The sequence below is a fragment of the Scleropages formosus genome, chromosome 8, assembly GCF_900964775.1.
Source record: "Scleropages formosus chromosome 8, fSclFor1.1, whole genome shotgun sequence".
NCBI lineage: Eukaryota > Metazoa > Chordata > Actinopteri > Osteoglossiformes > Osteoglossidae > Scleropages > Scleropages formosus.
The window spans coordinates 27369397-27387697 of record NC_041813.1 but is presented as its reverse complement, the minus strand read 5'-3'; the positions used below and the strand labels follow the sequence as shown (position 1 = coordinate 27387697).

At 47.0% G+C, this 18301-nt stretch overlaps 1 protein-coding gene across 2 annotated transcripts in view; it reads left to right on the top strand.

Moving 5' to 3' along the window:
• Nucleotides 1–16776, top strand: part of grin2ca (glutamate receptor, ionotropic, N-methyl D-aspartate 2Ca) — a 35897-nt gene extending 19121 nt beyond the window's left edge. For both annotated transcript variants that reach the window (XM_029254173.1, XM_018757010.2), the window contains exons 4-13: nucleotides 1650–1764; nucleotides 4866–5077; nucleotides 7459–7627; nucleotides 9254–9407; nucleotides 9496–9621; nucleotides 10599–10828; nucleotides 11791–11951; nucleotides 12113–12300; nucleotides 12579–12811; nucleotides 13902–16776. In XM_029254173.1, coding sequence (XP_029110006.1) covers nucleotides 1650–1764; nucleotides 4866–5077; nucleotides 7459–7627; nucleotides 9254–9407; nucleotides 9496–9621; nucleotides 10599–10828; nucleotides 11791–11951; nucleotides 12113–12300; nucleotides 12579–12811; nucleotides 13902–15467 — 3154 coding nt within the window. In that variant the 3' untranslated portion in view covers nucleotides 15468–16776. The remainder of the gene's footprint in view (nucleotides 1–1649; nucleotides 1765–4865; nucleotides 5078–7458; nucleotides 7628–9253; nucleotides 9408–9495; nucleotides 9622–10598; nucleotides 10829–11790; nucleotides 11952–12112; nucleotides 12301–12578; nucleotides 12812–13901) is intronic.
• The last annotated feature ends 1525 nt before the right edge of the window (nucleotides 16777–18301 follow it).

The following is an 18301-nucleotide window of genomic DNA, read 5'->3' as shown; positions in this document are numbered from 1 at the left end:
TGGGCTGCATGTGCCAGGGGACTCAGCACAAATCCTTCTGGGTCAGAGAGGAATGGCCCTGGCCAGAAGGATGGCTCGTTGCCCGGGGGAATGAAGCCAGAGCTTGCAAGTGGCAGGATGCAACACCTGGACAACAGGCTGCCAGAGGGGGGCCCGGTGTTTAAGAAGCCAGGCTTCACTTGTGGCCTGAAGGTGGTCTATGGAGCCGGGTTCTTTCCTCCACACCGCTTCGGTACGTCCCCGCTACATATACGCTCGGAACCGTAGGTTACGCAAGCTGCCGTAGATAGAAGCAGCATCAGCAAAGCAACTAGATACTCGTGATGTCGGGAAGACTGACAGAAGCGGCACAAAGGAAAGCGTAGGTCTGTCCACTGGAGTATCGGCGCCACCCTGGCAGCTAGCCTAGGCCTCCGAGGGGTTCCACAAGCTGTTACCCTTCAGGAAGAGCTGAAGCCGCACTTAAGGCTTCCTAGACACATTGTGTCAGGTCTTGAATCTTGGCTTCGCTTCAGACGCGTGTCCTTCTGTAATTATTCATGATCTCTCATTGTTCCTCCGACAGATTGGTTTTATACAAAGCAACAGTCATGTGTTTTTGGATTGTACTTACGTGCACCTCAAGCAGTTTGAAGCTTGACCTGGCCTAAATGGTTCATTTCAGAAAATTCAGAATGCTAAGATATGACATGTTGACGTTAGTGGTGCTGTGTGTTTCAATGCTTCTCAGGGACAGCTGGTAGTGTAGTGGTTAGAGCTACTGCCTTTGGCTCCAAAGGTTGTAGGGTTGATTCCCCCCCCTCTGGCTGTAGTACCCTTGAGCAAAGTACTTACTCCAAAATTACTCCAGTTGCATAAATGGGTAAATAATTGTAACCTTAACACTATAAGTTGCTTTGGAGAAAAGCGTCAGCTAGATGAAGCCTTTCTACAAGAATCCTACGAACATTCCGGTCTACAATGGGATATTTTCTTGAACAGTGATGATCATGAAGGATATTTTAATATGGATTTGGTTCATTCTTGCCAACATTTAGGCTAAATGAACATACTTCAGCGAATCCCCCTCTGTGTATTAGATAGATCAACAGATTTTTCCCCCTTTTTTGTTTTCTAAATGAGCTTTGGTAACAGGCTATTCCACCTGTTAATAGGATTAAACAGATTACCAGATTAAGCCAGTTTTTCCTCCATGTACAGGCCAGAGAAAAATTCATTGACCATTACAAAAAGTAATTTAATAACGGACCATGTGCAAGACATCTTGATGCTGCAGAGGAGCTGGGTGGGGGTCTGGAAGCACTTTGCAGCAAAGCGAAGTGTGTTAGTAAAAGCTCAACATCAGCAGCACAGAATACTCACAGTTGGTTCACTTTTATCAGTGGCGATGTGTGGCCTAAGCCCAAATCCCGTCACACTGCAGCACTCATCTGCCAACTCCATTATCCCAGAACGCTCCTGGTCCAAAAGAAAACAAAGCGACCGGGAAGGAAGCCATGAGGGTAAATGTGGCGATTTGAACTTTACAGGGGGGTGGGATTTGGGCTGCGGTGGCTCTTCCAGGGAGTTAATCCGCCATGCTGACGTGTCCCCCAGGGAGAGCAGCAACGTTTACCACTGCTCCAACATGCTGTCTCTCTGCATTTCAGCTACATGTTGAATGTGACATGGGAGGACAAGGACTTCTCCTTCAACAGTGAGGGGTACTTGGTCAACCCCTCCATGGTGGTCATCACCTTGGATCGAGAGCGACAGTGGGACAAGGTAAGCCCCTCTGTGGAAGTGGAGAGCTGCTTGGGTTCAGCCCATGCCCACGCTGACCAAAGAGCTGGCAAACTAGTTCCACCGTTTCTTTCACGGATGCGTTTTAGCAGGCAAGTGTGAAAAGAGAGGCAAAGTCCATTACTGGTCGACGTCTGCCCTATATCTGTGAAACTACCACAGAGCACTGGTGCTTTCCAGATAGACGACCTTCTGCTAACTGAGACCTCCAGTCCATATATACATTGCTTTTGCTCTTGCGAGATGTGAAAGTAACGGTGTGGCTAGTTACCCTGCAGCGATTCCGGGAAAGACTAAAGCTAGTGATGGCCAAGACATAAAACGGTCTTCCTCAAAACATGCGTTTCCCTACTTTGACAGCTCATTTTTGTAAATTTATTCTTCTCAGTCTGCCTCATCCATGAAAAAAGACTGAACACTGCAGTCTCATCAGGGAGGGAGAAACACTAACAGTGGTGTTATTCACTGGGCTGAAACCTGCAGCATTAGGGCTAATAAAAGGCAATTTACTGTGAAATGTCTGTTCAATTTGGTATGCTTGAGGTGCAGGGTTCTGGAGGTAACTAGGTACTTAGTTACTGCATCTGTTTTCATCCCCATAATTAGCTAATCCATTTAAGCAGAACAGTGCCCTGAAGTCTAGTTTTACATCTGGCCTTGACCTTCAGCAATTGGTCATATACACAGTCTTTAATTAGACACAGCGGACAACCTGTATCACATCAGCACTCAAAAACCAACAGGAGACACAGAATTCGAAGGACACGGTCTCTCTTTTCCTGCGGCGACGCGGTCTCTTCTTTCGGCATCTTAAACAAATCACGGCGTTTTAGACTATTGTTACGGCGTGTTGGACCTCACAAAGAGGCGCACATTTCAAGCATCACTACGCTGAAGTCAAAATGAACGATGCACATAGTAATGGTCCACACATCAGAAACAGTCCTCTGATGATATTCAGCATTTTGATCCATTTCACCAAACCCCCCCAGTTATGGGGACGTAAAACAAACTAACGACTCGGCGTGCCACTATGAAATACCAACCACTACGTTTCCCTCAGGCTGAAGCCTCCTTAATGTTACAGTTTTTTTTAATTTTTGTTGCATCTCTTAAAAATGTCTTTAATACTACGAATGCAATGGTCACACAAAAGTGAAACGGGCTAGACACGGGTTAAAAGTAGGGGAAGGAGGATTTTCTGTTGAAGACAACAAACTGGTATTTAGGAGGCTGTTAATGCTCTATATCTCCCGATTTCATGTATCACGACGACATTTCCGGCCGAGCAACGAAAGAGAGGGAAAAAACGGGGGAAAAAAAAGAAATCACAAGAGGTGAAAAGCTTTGAGACTGTCTAAAGGGTTCTTCAGTTGATACCCCAAAATAAATTAAAAATGAAAAAGCACAAAAGGTGTATTTTACAAGCATTTGTTCTTATTTTCTAAATGCATGCACAGCCACCTTTATCGTAGACCTTTAAATTCAGCACTTTTTTCTCTTTACCGAAAACGTGTGCTCAAATTCAATCTGACCCACAAATTGATATGATGAAAGTAAAAACTACGGCATGAGGACAAGGTAGCAACCTTGAGGGTCGCATTTGAAGCACAGTGCATCACAATGTGTTTGTCTTCTCATCTGAGATAAGAGTTACAATGAATTCACATCAACGGTAATCTTTATGCATCGTATAATATAAGCTCACATCGTGCCAATATTTCCCTTTTTTGTTTTGTTTAAAAACTAATGAATAAATTTACAAAGCAATACTTACTTTCATATTCCTACAGAAATGGCCTTTCCTAGGAGAGATTTTACCGCAGTCCCAGTCGGAGGATTTTCTGCCAGTTTTGGGTATTATTATCAAGACCCTCAACAATCAGCCTCCACCTGTGATTCATAGAGAAGTAAACAGAACGGTTGCCATTAACCTGATTGCCAGCAAACATAATCTGTCAGCAACCCATTATTAGACTACCTTTTTGATGTCTGGTTTGTTGTCTTATTGGGAATGCCTTTGTGAAGGGTTTTAAATATATGCCGGATTGGATCTATCTGCATCACAACTCTTAAATGTGCTTTTAAAACCTTGACTAAGTCATACACTCTTTGATATCAAGTGTTTCTCAATAACAGTTTAATTAATTCAAGACCCTGGTCATTTTTGGGGGTGCAGTGGTGCAGTGGTGCAGTGGGTTGGACTGTGTCCTGCTCTCCGGTGGGTCTGGGGTTCGAGTCCTGCTTGGGGTGCCTTGTGACAGACTGGCGTCCTGTCCTGGGTGTGTCTCCTCCCCCTCCAGGCTTATGCCCTGTGTTGCTGGGTTAGGCTCTGGTGCACTGTGACCCTGTATAGGACAAGCAGTTCAGCCAGTGTGTGTTATTGTCTACAAATGCATCAATAGAACTGCTCCCAGCTATTTACAAGTCTTGATCAACTGCTACACCCCAGCTAGACCTCTTTACTTGTCTGCTTCTGCTCACTTGGTGGTCCTGTGCATGGAGGTTCTTGGTTCTGGCTCTGCTGTGGTGGAACAACCTTCCCCTCTCACTCAGAACTGCTGAATCTCTGTCTACATTCCAGAAGGGTCTGAAAACTCACCTTTTCCGGACCCATTTCGCTCAAGATCTCTCCATCTCATGTGAGGTGAAAAATGTTCATGCACCGTAACTTCATGAGCATCACCCGATAAAGCCTTTAATCAGCCACTACTCCTGCATTGTGCTTGCTTGCGTATCTTAATATTATTTAAACAAAAAAAACTGGTGCGAGGGTATCAGGATTTGTCGATCCTGTGTTCTATGCACCTACTTGAGCGATGAACCCTGGTGCAGCAAGCGGTAGGCAACAAATTAGGTTTACTTGAGTCACATGTCTGCAGCTGTCTTTCTCTTAATGTAATGCATAAATTGTACTCTTGCTGAGATGTACATTGCTTTGGACAAAAGCGTCTGCTAAATGAGTAAATGTAAATGTAAATTACACTGGATCAAGAGTGAGCTTCTTTCCCCCAAAAAAGGTAGATCCTTGAAGAATACAGAGGGCTGCACTAACCACCCTGGCTCTGCTCTCTACCCCCCAGGTTGGCAACTATGAGACGGGGATCCTGCAGATGCGCTACCCAGTGTGGCCACGTTACGGCCGTTACCTGGAGCCCGTGTCGGACAACCGGCATTTGACTGTGGCAACCCTAGAGGAGCGGCCTTTTGTCATTGTGGAGAGCGTGGACCCTGTCACGGGCACCTGTGTCAGCAACACCGTGCCTTGTCGGCGTCAGTCCAACAAGAGCGAACCGTGAGTTCGGGACTGGGGTGGGTGAGGACAGGAATACCTCCTCTCATGCCACTGAAACGCAACCCTAGGTGTCATAGAGTGTTGTGGCGCTGCGCTATTTCACTGTGTCTGTCCATCTACAAAGCTTACAACTCAATTAATCTAAGTGAAAACCTGTGGGAAAACGAACGTATTTCCACTTCTCAGGGTGTTTTCTCGTCTACTGGAGAGTTACTCAAGGAGGAATCCATAACTACAACGTTGATCCTCATGCAGAAAGTGAGAGACGACCAGGTGGTTTTCTTCTGGCTCCCAGGAGTCCGGGCTACACAAACTCACGCACACAATGCTGCCTCTAAACTGGCACCCTCACCATTTCTTTATTTCATTTTTTAACCGCCGATACTCCTGGAGCTTGCGATAAGCGCTCATCGAAATCGCAGCAGGAAAAAAAGAGAGAGCCCTCTTTGATTAATGTGCAATTTGAGTTAAAAAAAAAAATGAATAGCTATAATACCATACTAAATCACACAACTAAAGGAAGCTGATGTCAAAGAGAGACAGCTAGATCAGTAATCATAATGTACCAATGGCATTACGCCGGCTATCATCTCGACGACGCGTTTCCTGCCAAAACAACATGAAGAAGGCTTTTTAATTGAACCGAAGTTCCTACGTTCTAGACATGGGGACAGATGGCAGGAGGGCCAGTGATCCACCTTCTTCCTCGGCCCCTTCCTCTCACACCAGACCTCGCAAGCCTCTTTGGGTCAGAGCACTGTCCTCTCACTGCCGCTGCCCCGCAGGGGTCTGCTGTGCCTGTCCGCCTCTGCACCGCAGCGTCAGGGTTTATAGAGCTGGAGGAGGATGGCAACCTCCCTCCAGGTGCAGCTGTTTATACTCCAACACTCATCTCTCAAATTGCAAAAAAAAAAAAATCAAAAACCTCATTAGTAATTTTTTTAAAGGTTTTCACTTCTCCCTGGATCTATCCCAGAGAAATGAAATGAACTGCGGTAAACCGAAGCAGTACAAGTTGCACTGCGTCACGTCACCTGCAGAGGTGCGCGGTTTCCAGTTTGTGCCGCTCTCTCCAACGTAGCAAATTGCACACAGGTCTGTGATTCTTGTACTGCCTCCAGGGCACATCCACTGTCCACCTGCCAATGTTCCTGAGCTTTGGACGATGCTGGAATGCAGCCACTTTGCAAGCATGTAGCCCTTTAAAGGGTCTACAAAGTGCCACGGAGCAGTTGTGCTGTAATCCGGTTAGTCCAGAGCCGCAGGCCACTCCTGCCATCCCTTGCCCGTTAATCCAGCTGCAAGTGCTCTCAAATTGTTTTTTCCCCTGTGTCAGCCCCCTCCTCAGCACCGTTTCTGATCCAGTCCCGCTCCCCCACCTCCTTTTTTATTTATTTATTTTTTAAAAATCTCATTCCATTATAGTAACCGAGAACAGGCGTTGCACTCAAGGTTCAAGGCTTATTCGGCGCCGGTACGTGTGCGCATACACGTGTGTGTGCGCGCGTAGTGTCTGCACTTGAAAGCCTGCATTTAAGCACCTCTGTGGGGAATCAAAATGTGTGGCGATGCAGTCTGTGCAACGTCGCCGTGATGGGGCTCTACCGGTCAAGCTCGATGGTGAGAGAGTGCGCGGGCCCTTACGTGCGCGCAGGGTGCGGAGGAGAGCCCCAGAGCGCACGGCCCGGCTCGGAGCGGAAGGGCGAGCGTTATCTGCTCTGGTTTTTGACGCACGGTGGGGGAGCCTGCCATTAGCACCGCTGGTAATCCAGCATTGTGTCGTGTGTTTTATTCCAGCCGTTGTTTGTTTGTGATTAATTTGTGTCGGATTTGTTTGCGGTCGGCCCCGACTGTCACTCCATCTGTCGCCGCGGTGACATAATGCGGGGGCCACGCCGCGCGGCCTGGTCTTCCGCTCTTTCCAGCCAACCAGGCCCTCCCCCCCCCCCGCCCCCTTTTCCCTGACGTCACCTGGCCAGGCACGTCGCGGAGGCTGACCTCTCTTCCTGTTAGCATTAGCCTCCACCGCTCATTTATCTCGAAAGAAGCTGCCCAAGGCCTCCCTAGTAACACGTAACTCCCTGATAACCCAGCACAAAATGGGATTTTCTGTGTCTTTAACCAAAACTCTGGAGCGAACCTTTGAATGGTTGCAGGTTCAAATCCCAAAGAACAGCTGTAGGCAGTCAACCAAAGCGGTTCGGTGAATACGCAGCCCTGAGAGCGTCAGCCGCAGGAGTAGCTTCGAAGAAAACTGTGCGCTAAGCAGATAGTTGAAGACACACATAAGGGTTCTGAGAAGGCTGCAGGACGAGGGTTGCGACGCTTGTATGGGATTCTCACTCTCACGCTGGGCGCTTCTGGTCTCCTCCCCTCCGCAGCATCATCGGCCACACGGAGCCCTACACGAAGCTTTGCTGCAAGGGCTTCTGCATCGACATCCTCAAGAAACTCTCGCGCAACATCAAGTTCTCCTACGACCTCTACCTGGTGACCAACGGCAAGCATGGCAAGCTGGTCCGGGGAACCTGGAACGGGATGATTGGAGAGGTCAGCGATCACTCCGTGGCGGCATCGCGGCTTTCGGTTCTTCTCATGTCATTTGGCCTGTGCGCTCGACATAATGGAAGCGAAATGATGCTGATGTGCAGGTGTGAGAGATGTGTACAAAATGTTCTTTCTGGATTTTATTTATTATGATGTCATCTGCAATGGATGTATATGGGGTATAATGAAACAAAGAATTAAAACATACACAGGGAACTTTGTGTCATGCAGAAAGCTACATACAGGAGACAATAATATAAATGGAAACAAATAAGGCGGGGGGGGGGGGGGGGGTGGATTAAGCCTTCGCCAGTATTTCTGTGACTGAACCTACGGATTCCCCTCTCAGCTGCAGAGTCTGGACCCAGGTTTAGACATTCGTTTCAACACTGCCTGTCTGTGGCAAAGCGATCCAGTTGCACCCAGTGGGGCATCACCCAAGGAAAGGGAGAGCGATGGCCGAATCCACGCAACGTGCCTGGACCATAAATCCGTGCGCACACACACACACACACACAGTCGCTATTTGGCAGGGGACGTCAGCAGAGTTATTTATAGAGCGGAGGGAGTTAAGCCAGGAAAAAAAAAAGTGGAGTGAACACCATACAAGCTATAAGGTTAGAAGTAAGACTTTACTGTTCCAGCTGGTGTTGACCTAAGTACCGGCCACTACCTGCCAACGCACATTAAAGAGTGATACTATTCATTAAAGGTAGTGCAAAATACCCAAGGACACATACACATGGGGTAGGACACATACGGTAAATCTGTGCCCCTAGATCTTTCTTCGAAAAGCACCACTACATTGCGAGGTGTGCAAGAATCAGGGATAGACTGACTGTCCCTAACCCTTATTTTTAACATTTATTTATAGCTGGCTGGTAAACTGTGGTAAATTGAGTGTGTTCCACTGCTGTATGGATGAGTGACCCAGTGTAAGTAGTGTATTTAGCAGTGTAAGTCACCTTGGTGAGTGAGGTGTGTGGGCTGGTAACACTACATAGAGCTCATTGGAGAAAAGCTTGTCCTAAGTAATACATGTATATTACATCATTGCTCATTTTATACCAGTATATTATTTGTTCCCTCATTCGTATGAACATACTATATTACACATATCAGTTAATACTTAAGCAAGCAATATTCTTGGAAATAATATAACATGTTACTAGTCTTTCTTGCACTCTACCTGTAGCATTTTTTTTTAATTGTCACAAATGCGTTAATACGGAGTTACATATTATGTAAAACAGACGTCCACCGTTGATGCAATTATTGAAAGGAAAAAAACCTTGCATCCTGGAGAACTGGAATTTGTTCACACGAGTATTCCCCACACGAAGAAAAAAAAATGGGGTTCTGAAGCACGTATGCAGGACTTTAGTCGAAGGAAATGAAAGGAATTTCACCTGGTTTCATCCACTATTAATAACCGCTTGTCCAGTTCAGGATCGTCACGGTCCGGAACCACCCTGGAAGCACAGGGCGCAAGGCCAAAGGAGTCCCTAGACAGGAGCCCATTCCATCACAAGCACACTGTCATTCACACACTAGGGACAATTTAGAGCCACCAGTTGAGCTGAAAGAAATGCACACAGCCGATATTTTCACGAGGATCCCTGCCTACAGGTGGTGTACAAGCGGGCAGATATGGCCATCGGCTCCCTCACCATCAACGAGGAGCGCTCGGAGATCATTGACTTCTCCGTGCCATTCGTGGAGACAGGGATCAGCGTGATGGTCGCTCGGAGCAACGGAACAGTGTCGCCGTCTGCCTTTCTTGGTGAGAGGGGTTTTGGCACGCGCCCTCTTTCGCTTACTATCTCGCGAAGGAATCTCCTGACCCGACCCGACACCTCTATTCCCCACAGAACCCTACAGTCCTGCTGTGTGGGTGATGATGTTTGTCATGTGCCTGACCGTGGTGGCCATCACCGTGTTTGTCTTTGAGTACTTCAGCCCCGTCGGTTACAACCGCAACCTTGTAAGCGCCAAAGGTGAGTCGACTTCCGGGTGTCTCCAAAATGAAATCATCTGGACTGTTTAGTAACGAATGGGTTTTTTCTGAAGGACAAATGATTCTTTAAAACCGTGTTAGTCCACAGCAGTGCAGCGTGTGACAAATAGTTATTACATGGTGACCCTACGCAGCGTGGCACCGAGTAGCTGAGACAGCAGCTCTGAGTAGGAACAATCTGTGCAGAGAGTGGTTTTGTCTGGGTCATGTCAGAGAGCAGCATCCCGTCCCGTCCCCCCCGCCGCCCCCCAACCCCCCGATGCTCAGCTACGGCTCTGACGGTTGCTGTATCGCTGATTCCGTCAAGTAATCCAGGATTTGCTGGGCCTGGAAACTTTTTTTTTTTTTTCTCCGGAGCATCATTTTAATGTAGCATAATTCCAAGTATTCTGAGAGTTGGTTTTAGCTGTAAAAATAAAAAAAATCTCCCTGCCAGCATACTTGGCCTCTGGGGCATTCAGATCTGGATATAAAAAGAAAATACTTGCAACAAAATACAGAGAATTACAAATCATGTAACCTGCGTGTCATCCGCAAGCAAAATAAATCTCAAATATCCAGCTCAGTCTTTGTAAATGCCCATTTTGTAAATTTCCCCTATTTCAAGTATAAAACTCCCAGACAATATTTATACAGTCAATAGCAGCTGTATGCAAATAGTTCTGTTATTAGTTTTGTTGCTGCCAGACAGAAAACACTTGTGATTTTCCCAAATAAGCGTAAATGCAGAAAGGACCAAATCCAAATGAAAGCAAAATCGTAAAGTTACATAACATACTTTCAGGTGCATATCAACAGTTACTGAGTATTTTAATACAAGTGTTAACTCAAAGTAAGATATAGATGCTGACAGTTGCTTCTCGGAGTGAAATCTGTAACGTCGAGATCCGTTTTAAAATAGATTTTCAAAGCATAAAATATATGGAAGATTGTTAATTTAAGTTATTATCCTCATAGACCCTGGTGGTCCAACCTTCACCATCGGGAAGTCAGTCTGGCTTCTGTGGGGCATCGTGTTCAACAACTCAGTCCCCATTGAAAACCCCAAGGGCACCACCAGCAAGATCATGGTGTTGGTGTGGGCTTTCTTCGCCGTCATCTTCCTGGCCAGCTACACTGCCAACCTTGCGGCCTTCATGATCCAGGAGCAGTACATTGACACTGTCTCTGGGCTTAGTGACAAGAAGGTTAGTGTTTTGTCAATTGTTCATCACATACAGATGACAACGCTTTTAAATCTCCAACTGTTCAACGCAATGAATGCAGAATTCATTTTCTATGCTCTTCAGAGTTACGGAACACATATTTTTAAAACAAAAAGAATTAGATTTCAATGAAAAGTTAGTGAATCAATTCAGACAGCAGAACAGGTGCCTTGGGAGGACTAGTGGAATGATAGCGAAACCATCAGTTGAAGACAGGAGAATAAATTCTGTAAATGGGATGTGTGGAAATGACCAATGGTGTAGAATTGCATTGAAGCAGGAGTTACTTCAACACAAAAGTGATCTAAACCTGTGCTGACTGGAAATTCATTCTTAGACTTCCAGTTCTGGGACTGATACAGTCTTGCTTTTGGAGACCAGGGATTTCAACACTCGAGGAGAAAACGATGTAAATGTCCAACATGCGCCGTAACTCAAACCAACCACTGCAATTTCAACCACATTATCCGCCGAGCAATCGGAGTCCATATCAATCTTTGTGATGAAAAGCGTCACATGAAGTTAAACAGAACAATCCAGACATGTTTGAGAGAGCCTTGAGAGCAAGAAAGATGTTCTAGATCATTTATTACTCTATTTGTCTGTAGCAGTTGCCAAAAAACAGCAGTAAGAAATGTTGGTTTAGGGGTCAGGGAACTCTCGATATTTGAACAGCACAGTTATCCTGCAGAGGAAACATTTCAAACTGTTCAGTAGTAAAGAGTATAAATTTGGATGAAGACATGCAAAGCAAATGCATGTTGTGATACTCTCGTTACGGCACACGTTCACCACAAACACCTGAGAGGGGAAGAGAAGAAACTCCTGTCCACCTGTTCAATGAATCAGGTGCTGTCAATGAAAGGACTGGCAGCATTTAGCATTCCTACATAGTGGTCAAGACTGTAGGCTTCTGACATCTGTGTTCCATTATCTTCTTGCAGTTCCAGAAACCACAGGAGCAGTACCCACCCTTCCGATTCGGGACGGTCCCCAATGGCAGCACGGAGAGGAACATCCGTAGCAACTACCCGGAGATGCATGCTCACATGGTCAAATACAACCAGAAAGGTGTCGAGGAAGCCCTAAACAGCCTCAAAACGGGGTACTCCTCTCTGTGATCCAAACACCACATCAATAGGCTCAGCAAGACAATCCTTTCATTTCTTCGTCAAACTGATTGCCGGAGTGAGCGAGCGTCATGGACAATGACTAAAGACAATCTTCTGCGCACACTGTGTAAATCTGTGTCTTTTGAACCACCAGGAAGCTGGATGCTTTCATCTACGATGCAGCCGTGCTCAACTACATGGCTGGCAAAGACGAGGGCTGCAAGCTGGTGACCATTGGCAGCGGCAAGGTGTTCGCCACCACAGGCTATGGCATCGCCCTACAGAAGGAGTCCCGCTGGAAGCGCCCCATCGATTTGGCCCTGTTGCAGTTCCTGGCTGATGGTGAGTTCCCTTCATCTTCGAGCACTGAACCACAACCCCACAGACTGTTTACTACCATCATTGGTGGAAACAAGTACGGTCGCACTGAACCACAACCCCACAGACTGTTTACTACCATCGTCGGTGGAAACAAGTAACGGTCAAGATGGAGATGGACTTGTGAACAACAGAATTTGGTTTCAAGCTCCAGGACAAAAAGTTCTGATAGGAATTTGAATACTCTTGGGTCCATAAAAAAAGCTATTAAAAAAAGTCTCATTGCTAGGTATCTCCTGCAGGTGACACCCAGAAGCTGCAGACGGTGTGGCTAACGGGAATCTGTCGCAACGAGAAGAAAGAGGTGATGAGCTCCAAACTGGACATCGACAACATGGCAGGGGTCTTTTACATGCTGCTGGTGGCCATGGGCCTGAGTCTACTGGTCTTTGCCTGGGAGCACCTGCTCTACTGGAAGCTGCGTCACTCCGTGCGTCGCTCTGACCGCCTGGACTTCCTGCTCGCCATCAGCAGGGTAGGTTCATGCATGTTTTCTTGTATGTGTCTCGCAAGACTTTTGTGGAGAAGAGTAGATAGTGAAAATTTGTGGCAACATTCCCCCAGGATGAAATACATTTCCTTTTTACTCTTTGTCAAATTTAATACGCTTCCAAGTTTTGTTGGGGAGATTTATGAATGCGACTGATCTCCTCACACCCCCACAAAATGGAGGAACTTCATTGAAGACTGTGGTAATGGGGGAACAGGTACATGCTGGTGACATATTGTTACAAAGCATATTTTTGCTCTGTCTTGGGCAGTAAGCAGTATTTCCTCTATAGATTCTTCCCACCACATTATAAGAGATGGTTTACAGCATAGCAAAATCGGAGATGGAAAAATGAAGTCTGGGAGGAAATAACTTCTGTGTGTTTTAGAAGACCAGTGGAAAAAAGAAAAATCCAGATTTGATTCATCAGTGAGAAATAGTTCTGACGCAAAGAAGGAGAGTTCAGTAAAGTCACGGAAAAAGGAAGCGCCGGAATATACATGCGGGAAAGGAAAAAAGAAATAAATGGAGCCTTCAGAAACTCATTGAAAAAAATTGCTATGCTTTTGATTACATTCAGATAGAATTTTAAAGACCCCATTAAACAAACAAACCTTTCCCCAAAAGTGCTGATGTAAGAGTAGTGATTATTAAACGTTCACAAGCTGTACCAGGTCTGGAAATGAAACAGCTTCCTGAAACAAAAAAAAGAAGCTACAAATGCACATTCAGCTGTTTATTAATCTGTGAACTTGATACATTTTCAAAGTGGCAGCGAAAGCCTAAACCCAAGCATACGCACGCATACAAATACCGTATGCACAACCACACGGCATTGCACACGCACACACACGTGAGCACGCGCGCACACTTGCCACACACACACAGACAAAAACATCATTCCGTAATTTATAACTGGAAAGAACCCGGCCACCGAAATTTAATTTCACTTCAAAGCACTGGTGTGAAATTCTCTTCAATTCACCTGTCACCGAAGTGAATGAATATTTAATTTGCTCTGGGAGTTGTACTGTAAAATGTGTCTGAAACGACCATCCCTCCCTTTGATGCACAGGGCATCTACAGCTGCTTCAATGGCGTGGAAGACACGGACCGCTCTGGCAGCATGCAGAGCCCCGATGTCACCACAGGCTACACCCAGGCCAACATGCTCAAGATGCTGCAGACCGCCAAGGACATCGTGTCCTCTGCGCGGGTGGAGGACTCACTGGACCACGCCACACGCACCATCGAGAACTGGGGCAGGCGCGGGGACCCATCAGCACCGGCGTTGCCCACTAGAGTGCCAGCAGCAGGAGACGCCCTCCCTGGGCGCCACCCCTATGTCCCCAGTGTCACGGACAACCACCTGTCCCCGTGCCTCCCGCCACGGGCACTGTCACCAGCCTTCCTCGGGCACAGCAGCGACAGCGCCACCCAGCCCCTACTGGAGAAGCAAAGAGGTGCATCGTCACACCGGCCCACACCGCTGCGCTATACGCTGCCTGCCAGAGGGCGCCACAACCTCTACGACCGCACGCTGCCCATTTCCAGTCTGAGCAGCCCGCAACTCGCCATAAGGGAGCCTGAGCCAGCAGCCAGCTCCCACCCGAGTGGCAGAACGCGCCACCTTGCTGGCCCCACCCTCTTTGTCCCATATGGGGACGCCCACCTTCCTGACCTCTATCAGGAGCACAGGCTGCCATCGTGTCGGAGGCTGTATGCTGACGGCCTGAGCCGGAAGAAGCGGTCACAGAGCTTTCTGGTGGAGGGCCCAGAGGCCAGAAGGAGGCATGACAACCAGGAGCCATCCACGTGCTTTGCCGAACTGAGGGCCAGCCAGCTGGTGGATAGGCATGGGCACCCCCACAGCCACACCCACAGTCATGCCGGCCCGAGGGCGAGCGCTGGCTGCGGCTCCTGCGTGAAGCCGTACCTTGAACCAGAGCTGGAGGATGTGCCGCTGCTAGGGAAGGAAAAGCTGAACCGCCGGGCCTCCTTCCTTCGGGCCACCTGGGCTGGTGACCGACTGCGGCCGCTTGAAGACAAGCCTAGTCACCGCGCTGTTGTGCCAGACCTCTTCCCTCGCGTGGTGCTGGCAGGTGGCCCGAAACCACCAGAGCTGCGTGCAGAAGCAGGGCGCAGTCTGTGCTACTCGGGGGCGGAGCACACGTACCTCAGTCCTACTCACCTCTACAGGGGACAGAGGCTCAAATACTCACAATCAACACGGCTGCCCTCCTACCACGAGGCCGTACTTCACAACACAGCCGCCATGCGCCGCTCGTCCACCGTGGTGCACAGGCATTATGCCACATACCTGAACTCTTACACGGACCTTCCAGTCTACGTGGGGCCCCTGGCACCAGGCCCTCCTCATTTCTATGAGCACTCCAGGGAAACCTGTGACATCTTTCCCTGCATGGGCCACCACCCCAATAGCACAGCCCTGGTACCGACCAGGCTGAGCAACAGGCAGCCTGCCTATGGTGGGTATGAGGGCGTGGAGCGGGACCAGAGGGTGCTGCCAGGGGCAGTGGGTGGCAGGGAACGGAGGCAGTTGCTTGTGGCTCGCACGGTCAGCAGTCCATACTTGCCGAAGCCCTGGGCCAGAGTGTCCAGTCTGGAATCGGAGGTCTGAGGACTGAAGACCGGACTAAAATTTGGGGTGGGTAAAATGGACGGAGGTATGTGGGCAATATATGGGTGTGTCTAGAAATTTTCTTTTTCGTGGAAAAAAAAATTAAACCATTCATTGTGGACCTAGTTCAGTTTATTCTGGGCTGCTGAACTGATGCAGGGAAGACCATGACTAGGCTCCCAGGAAGCAAAAGTCAACAAGAACTAAAGGGCCAAGCTGACATATTCTCTCTGTGTTGGTCAGCAGTTAGATTCTACCACTCGATGACTGCCCTTCAGCTCAGAGTGGCAGCCCAGGTTCACACGTGTCTTTAGAAAGCATGTGTTTCAGGCTTATGCAACATTCCCTTCCCTTTACAGCATATTGATACACAGAAACGTCTTCCAAGACTTTTGTGAGCAGAGGGCTTCCAATACACTGAAACCCAAACGCAGGAGCTTGCAATCCAACAGTGTGTCTTATGGTGTGTATAACGGTGTGACTTGTATGATTTTAACACAAGTTGATTTAGAGTGATCTGGTTGTCTGTATTTTCAAGGCTCTTCCACTGTTGAATAAATTGCCGAGGCCTAACGGGGCTTTTTGGAATCCTCACTGCCTCATCTTTCTGTCACGAAGGGGATAGGGTACGTCCAGCATTCAAGTCTATATCACAACATCGGGCCTCGCAGTAGATGATGGAACTCTAGTCTTGTGGGGAACTCAAAGAACGCCCACACCAATGACAGCAGGAGATCTACGAAGAAAACACCGAAATATGGCAAACGCATTAAGCACCACAGTCATCCGGTGGATGGAGTGCAAGTGGTTTTTAACTCCACTTCATAATAGAACTTAATTTCCTTATTAAGCTCCCCTCCTCGGTCACATAAAGAAACATCCTGAACAAATAAGCTCCAGAACCAAGCTGGAGAAGTGCTGTATAGGACTTCAGTACCCATGCATGGGGTGCAACTTGTGATATGGGCACCGTGCTGCTGCACCAGTTAAATGGCGGATGGAAAAAAGCCATTGCACCTTTGAAACAAATTCATTATCATCCGTAGCAAAGCTCGTAAAATATTCTGGGGAAAAAACCCAGCGTACCTCCAGCAGAACAGTAACACCCCATAACATCTCTGATGGAAAGCCTCTACTGCAGCCGATACTCTGGACACAAAGTCAATGCGGCATACGGAACAGGCTGAGCCGAACAACTGTTAATGCAAGCCCATTACCAGCAGATTAATAACATTTTAAATTGAACAGATTGTCAATCCCAATTAGAATCACGACTGGTGCTAATGCAGAAGTAATCTGCTTGTTGAAGTGAGCGCAAAAAAAAAAAAAAAAAAAAAAAATCAATTTTGATTATTCGTACCGTGAAGCATGCCACTTTGGCCGTGAGAGAAGGGAAGAAATAAAGAAAAGAAAAATAAAAAAAAAAAAAAAACAGGTGATCACTGAGAAGACATCCCAACTGTATGGTTCATGCACTACAGTTCTTATTTAGGTCTGGCCAGGAGTAGTTTCTTAATTTACTTCTGCTTCCCGTTCATTTGCCCCTACGACTTAGTTCAGGTATGAGTCTCCTTTAGGGACAATAAGCAGTTCTTTCCAACCTCCATCCACAAGGACAAACTGAGACAAAAGTCTCTGTGTCACTGGTTCGGGAATAAAAGAACACTTTTTTTGTGTGTTGTGGGACATACAGGGAAGGAATCAGATTTAATGAGATTACAAGAGCACCTACAGCTTCAACAGGGGAAGCAACCCATTTTAAATGACCTCTTCCTTCTGCTGAATGTCGGATCTAACAAGCATATTCCTAAAATGTCATGGTTCGTTGTAAGGAAGGAGCGGGAGCCAGGGAAGCTTTGTCTTGAGTGTCAGAGGGTAAAGCCAAAATATTTGTACTCTGGTAAATCAGTCACCAACTGTATTTCAGAGCTTAATCGATTTACAGTGCTTATGGTTAGTGGTTTTTCAGCGTGTTGTTTCAGAGGCCATATTCATTGAACTGTTCATTTGTCTGGGATCAGAACCTCTGTACTGTGTGACGGCCCCTACCATCACAAGGCTTTTCAACCGAATCATCTATCTAAAGGACGCATAATAAAGGAAATGAGGACACAACATTCAGGTTACGAGATGAGGTCTTCAACCATCAGCTCTCCGTTGGATATAATCCAGGGTAGACACCATCAAGATGCCACCATTCATGCCTGAACTGATACATCTGATAAAATATCACATTTGTTATTTGTTGTAATCGTGACAAAACAAGCAATCAATATTTCAAGAAATTCCACAAATACACACCCACACAGAGGTGTGCAGACCAGCAGGTAAAAAAAAAAAAGAAAAAAGATTCAATCCCTAATTCAGATTAATGACAAATATTAATGATGAATAATTCCAGGCCTGGCTTATTCAAACATCAGCCCATGTTGTAGCCATTTTTCTTTGTTTACAAATAAGAGCGGCGAAGTGAAAGTTCTACCAAAAAAGTCCCCCCCCTCCGCCCAAAGAAAGCAGGATTGATAGAGGACAGACCAATTTTGGTACTTGATAAATGATTCAATACATGCAGATGAAATATCGCATAGAGCAGGTTCCCAGCTCAAAATGAAACGAGGAGTAATCCATCACACGGCCCACACGCAGCCAGCTAAAGAAATTATGAGCGTTTAAAAGTCAACGGGTGGAGGGGAGGGCTCTGCATTTCAAAAACTTCAGCTTTAAATTTAAAACAAATCCATAACATGCTTTTACTTTGTTTACTGTTAACCTTGATGCCAATTACAGCCCATAAAACTGAGTTAGGCCACATTTCCCACAGAGTTCAACATACA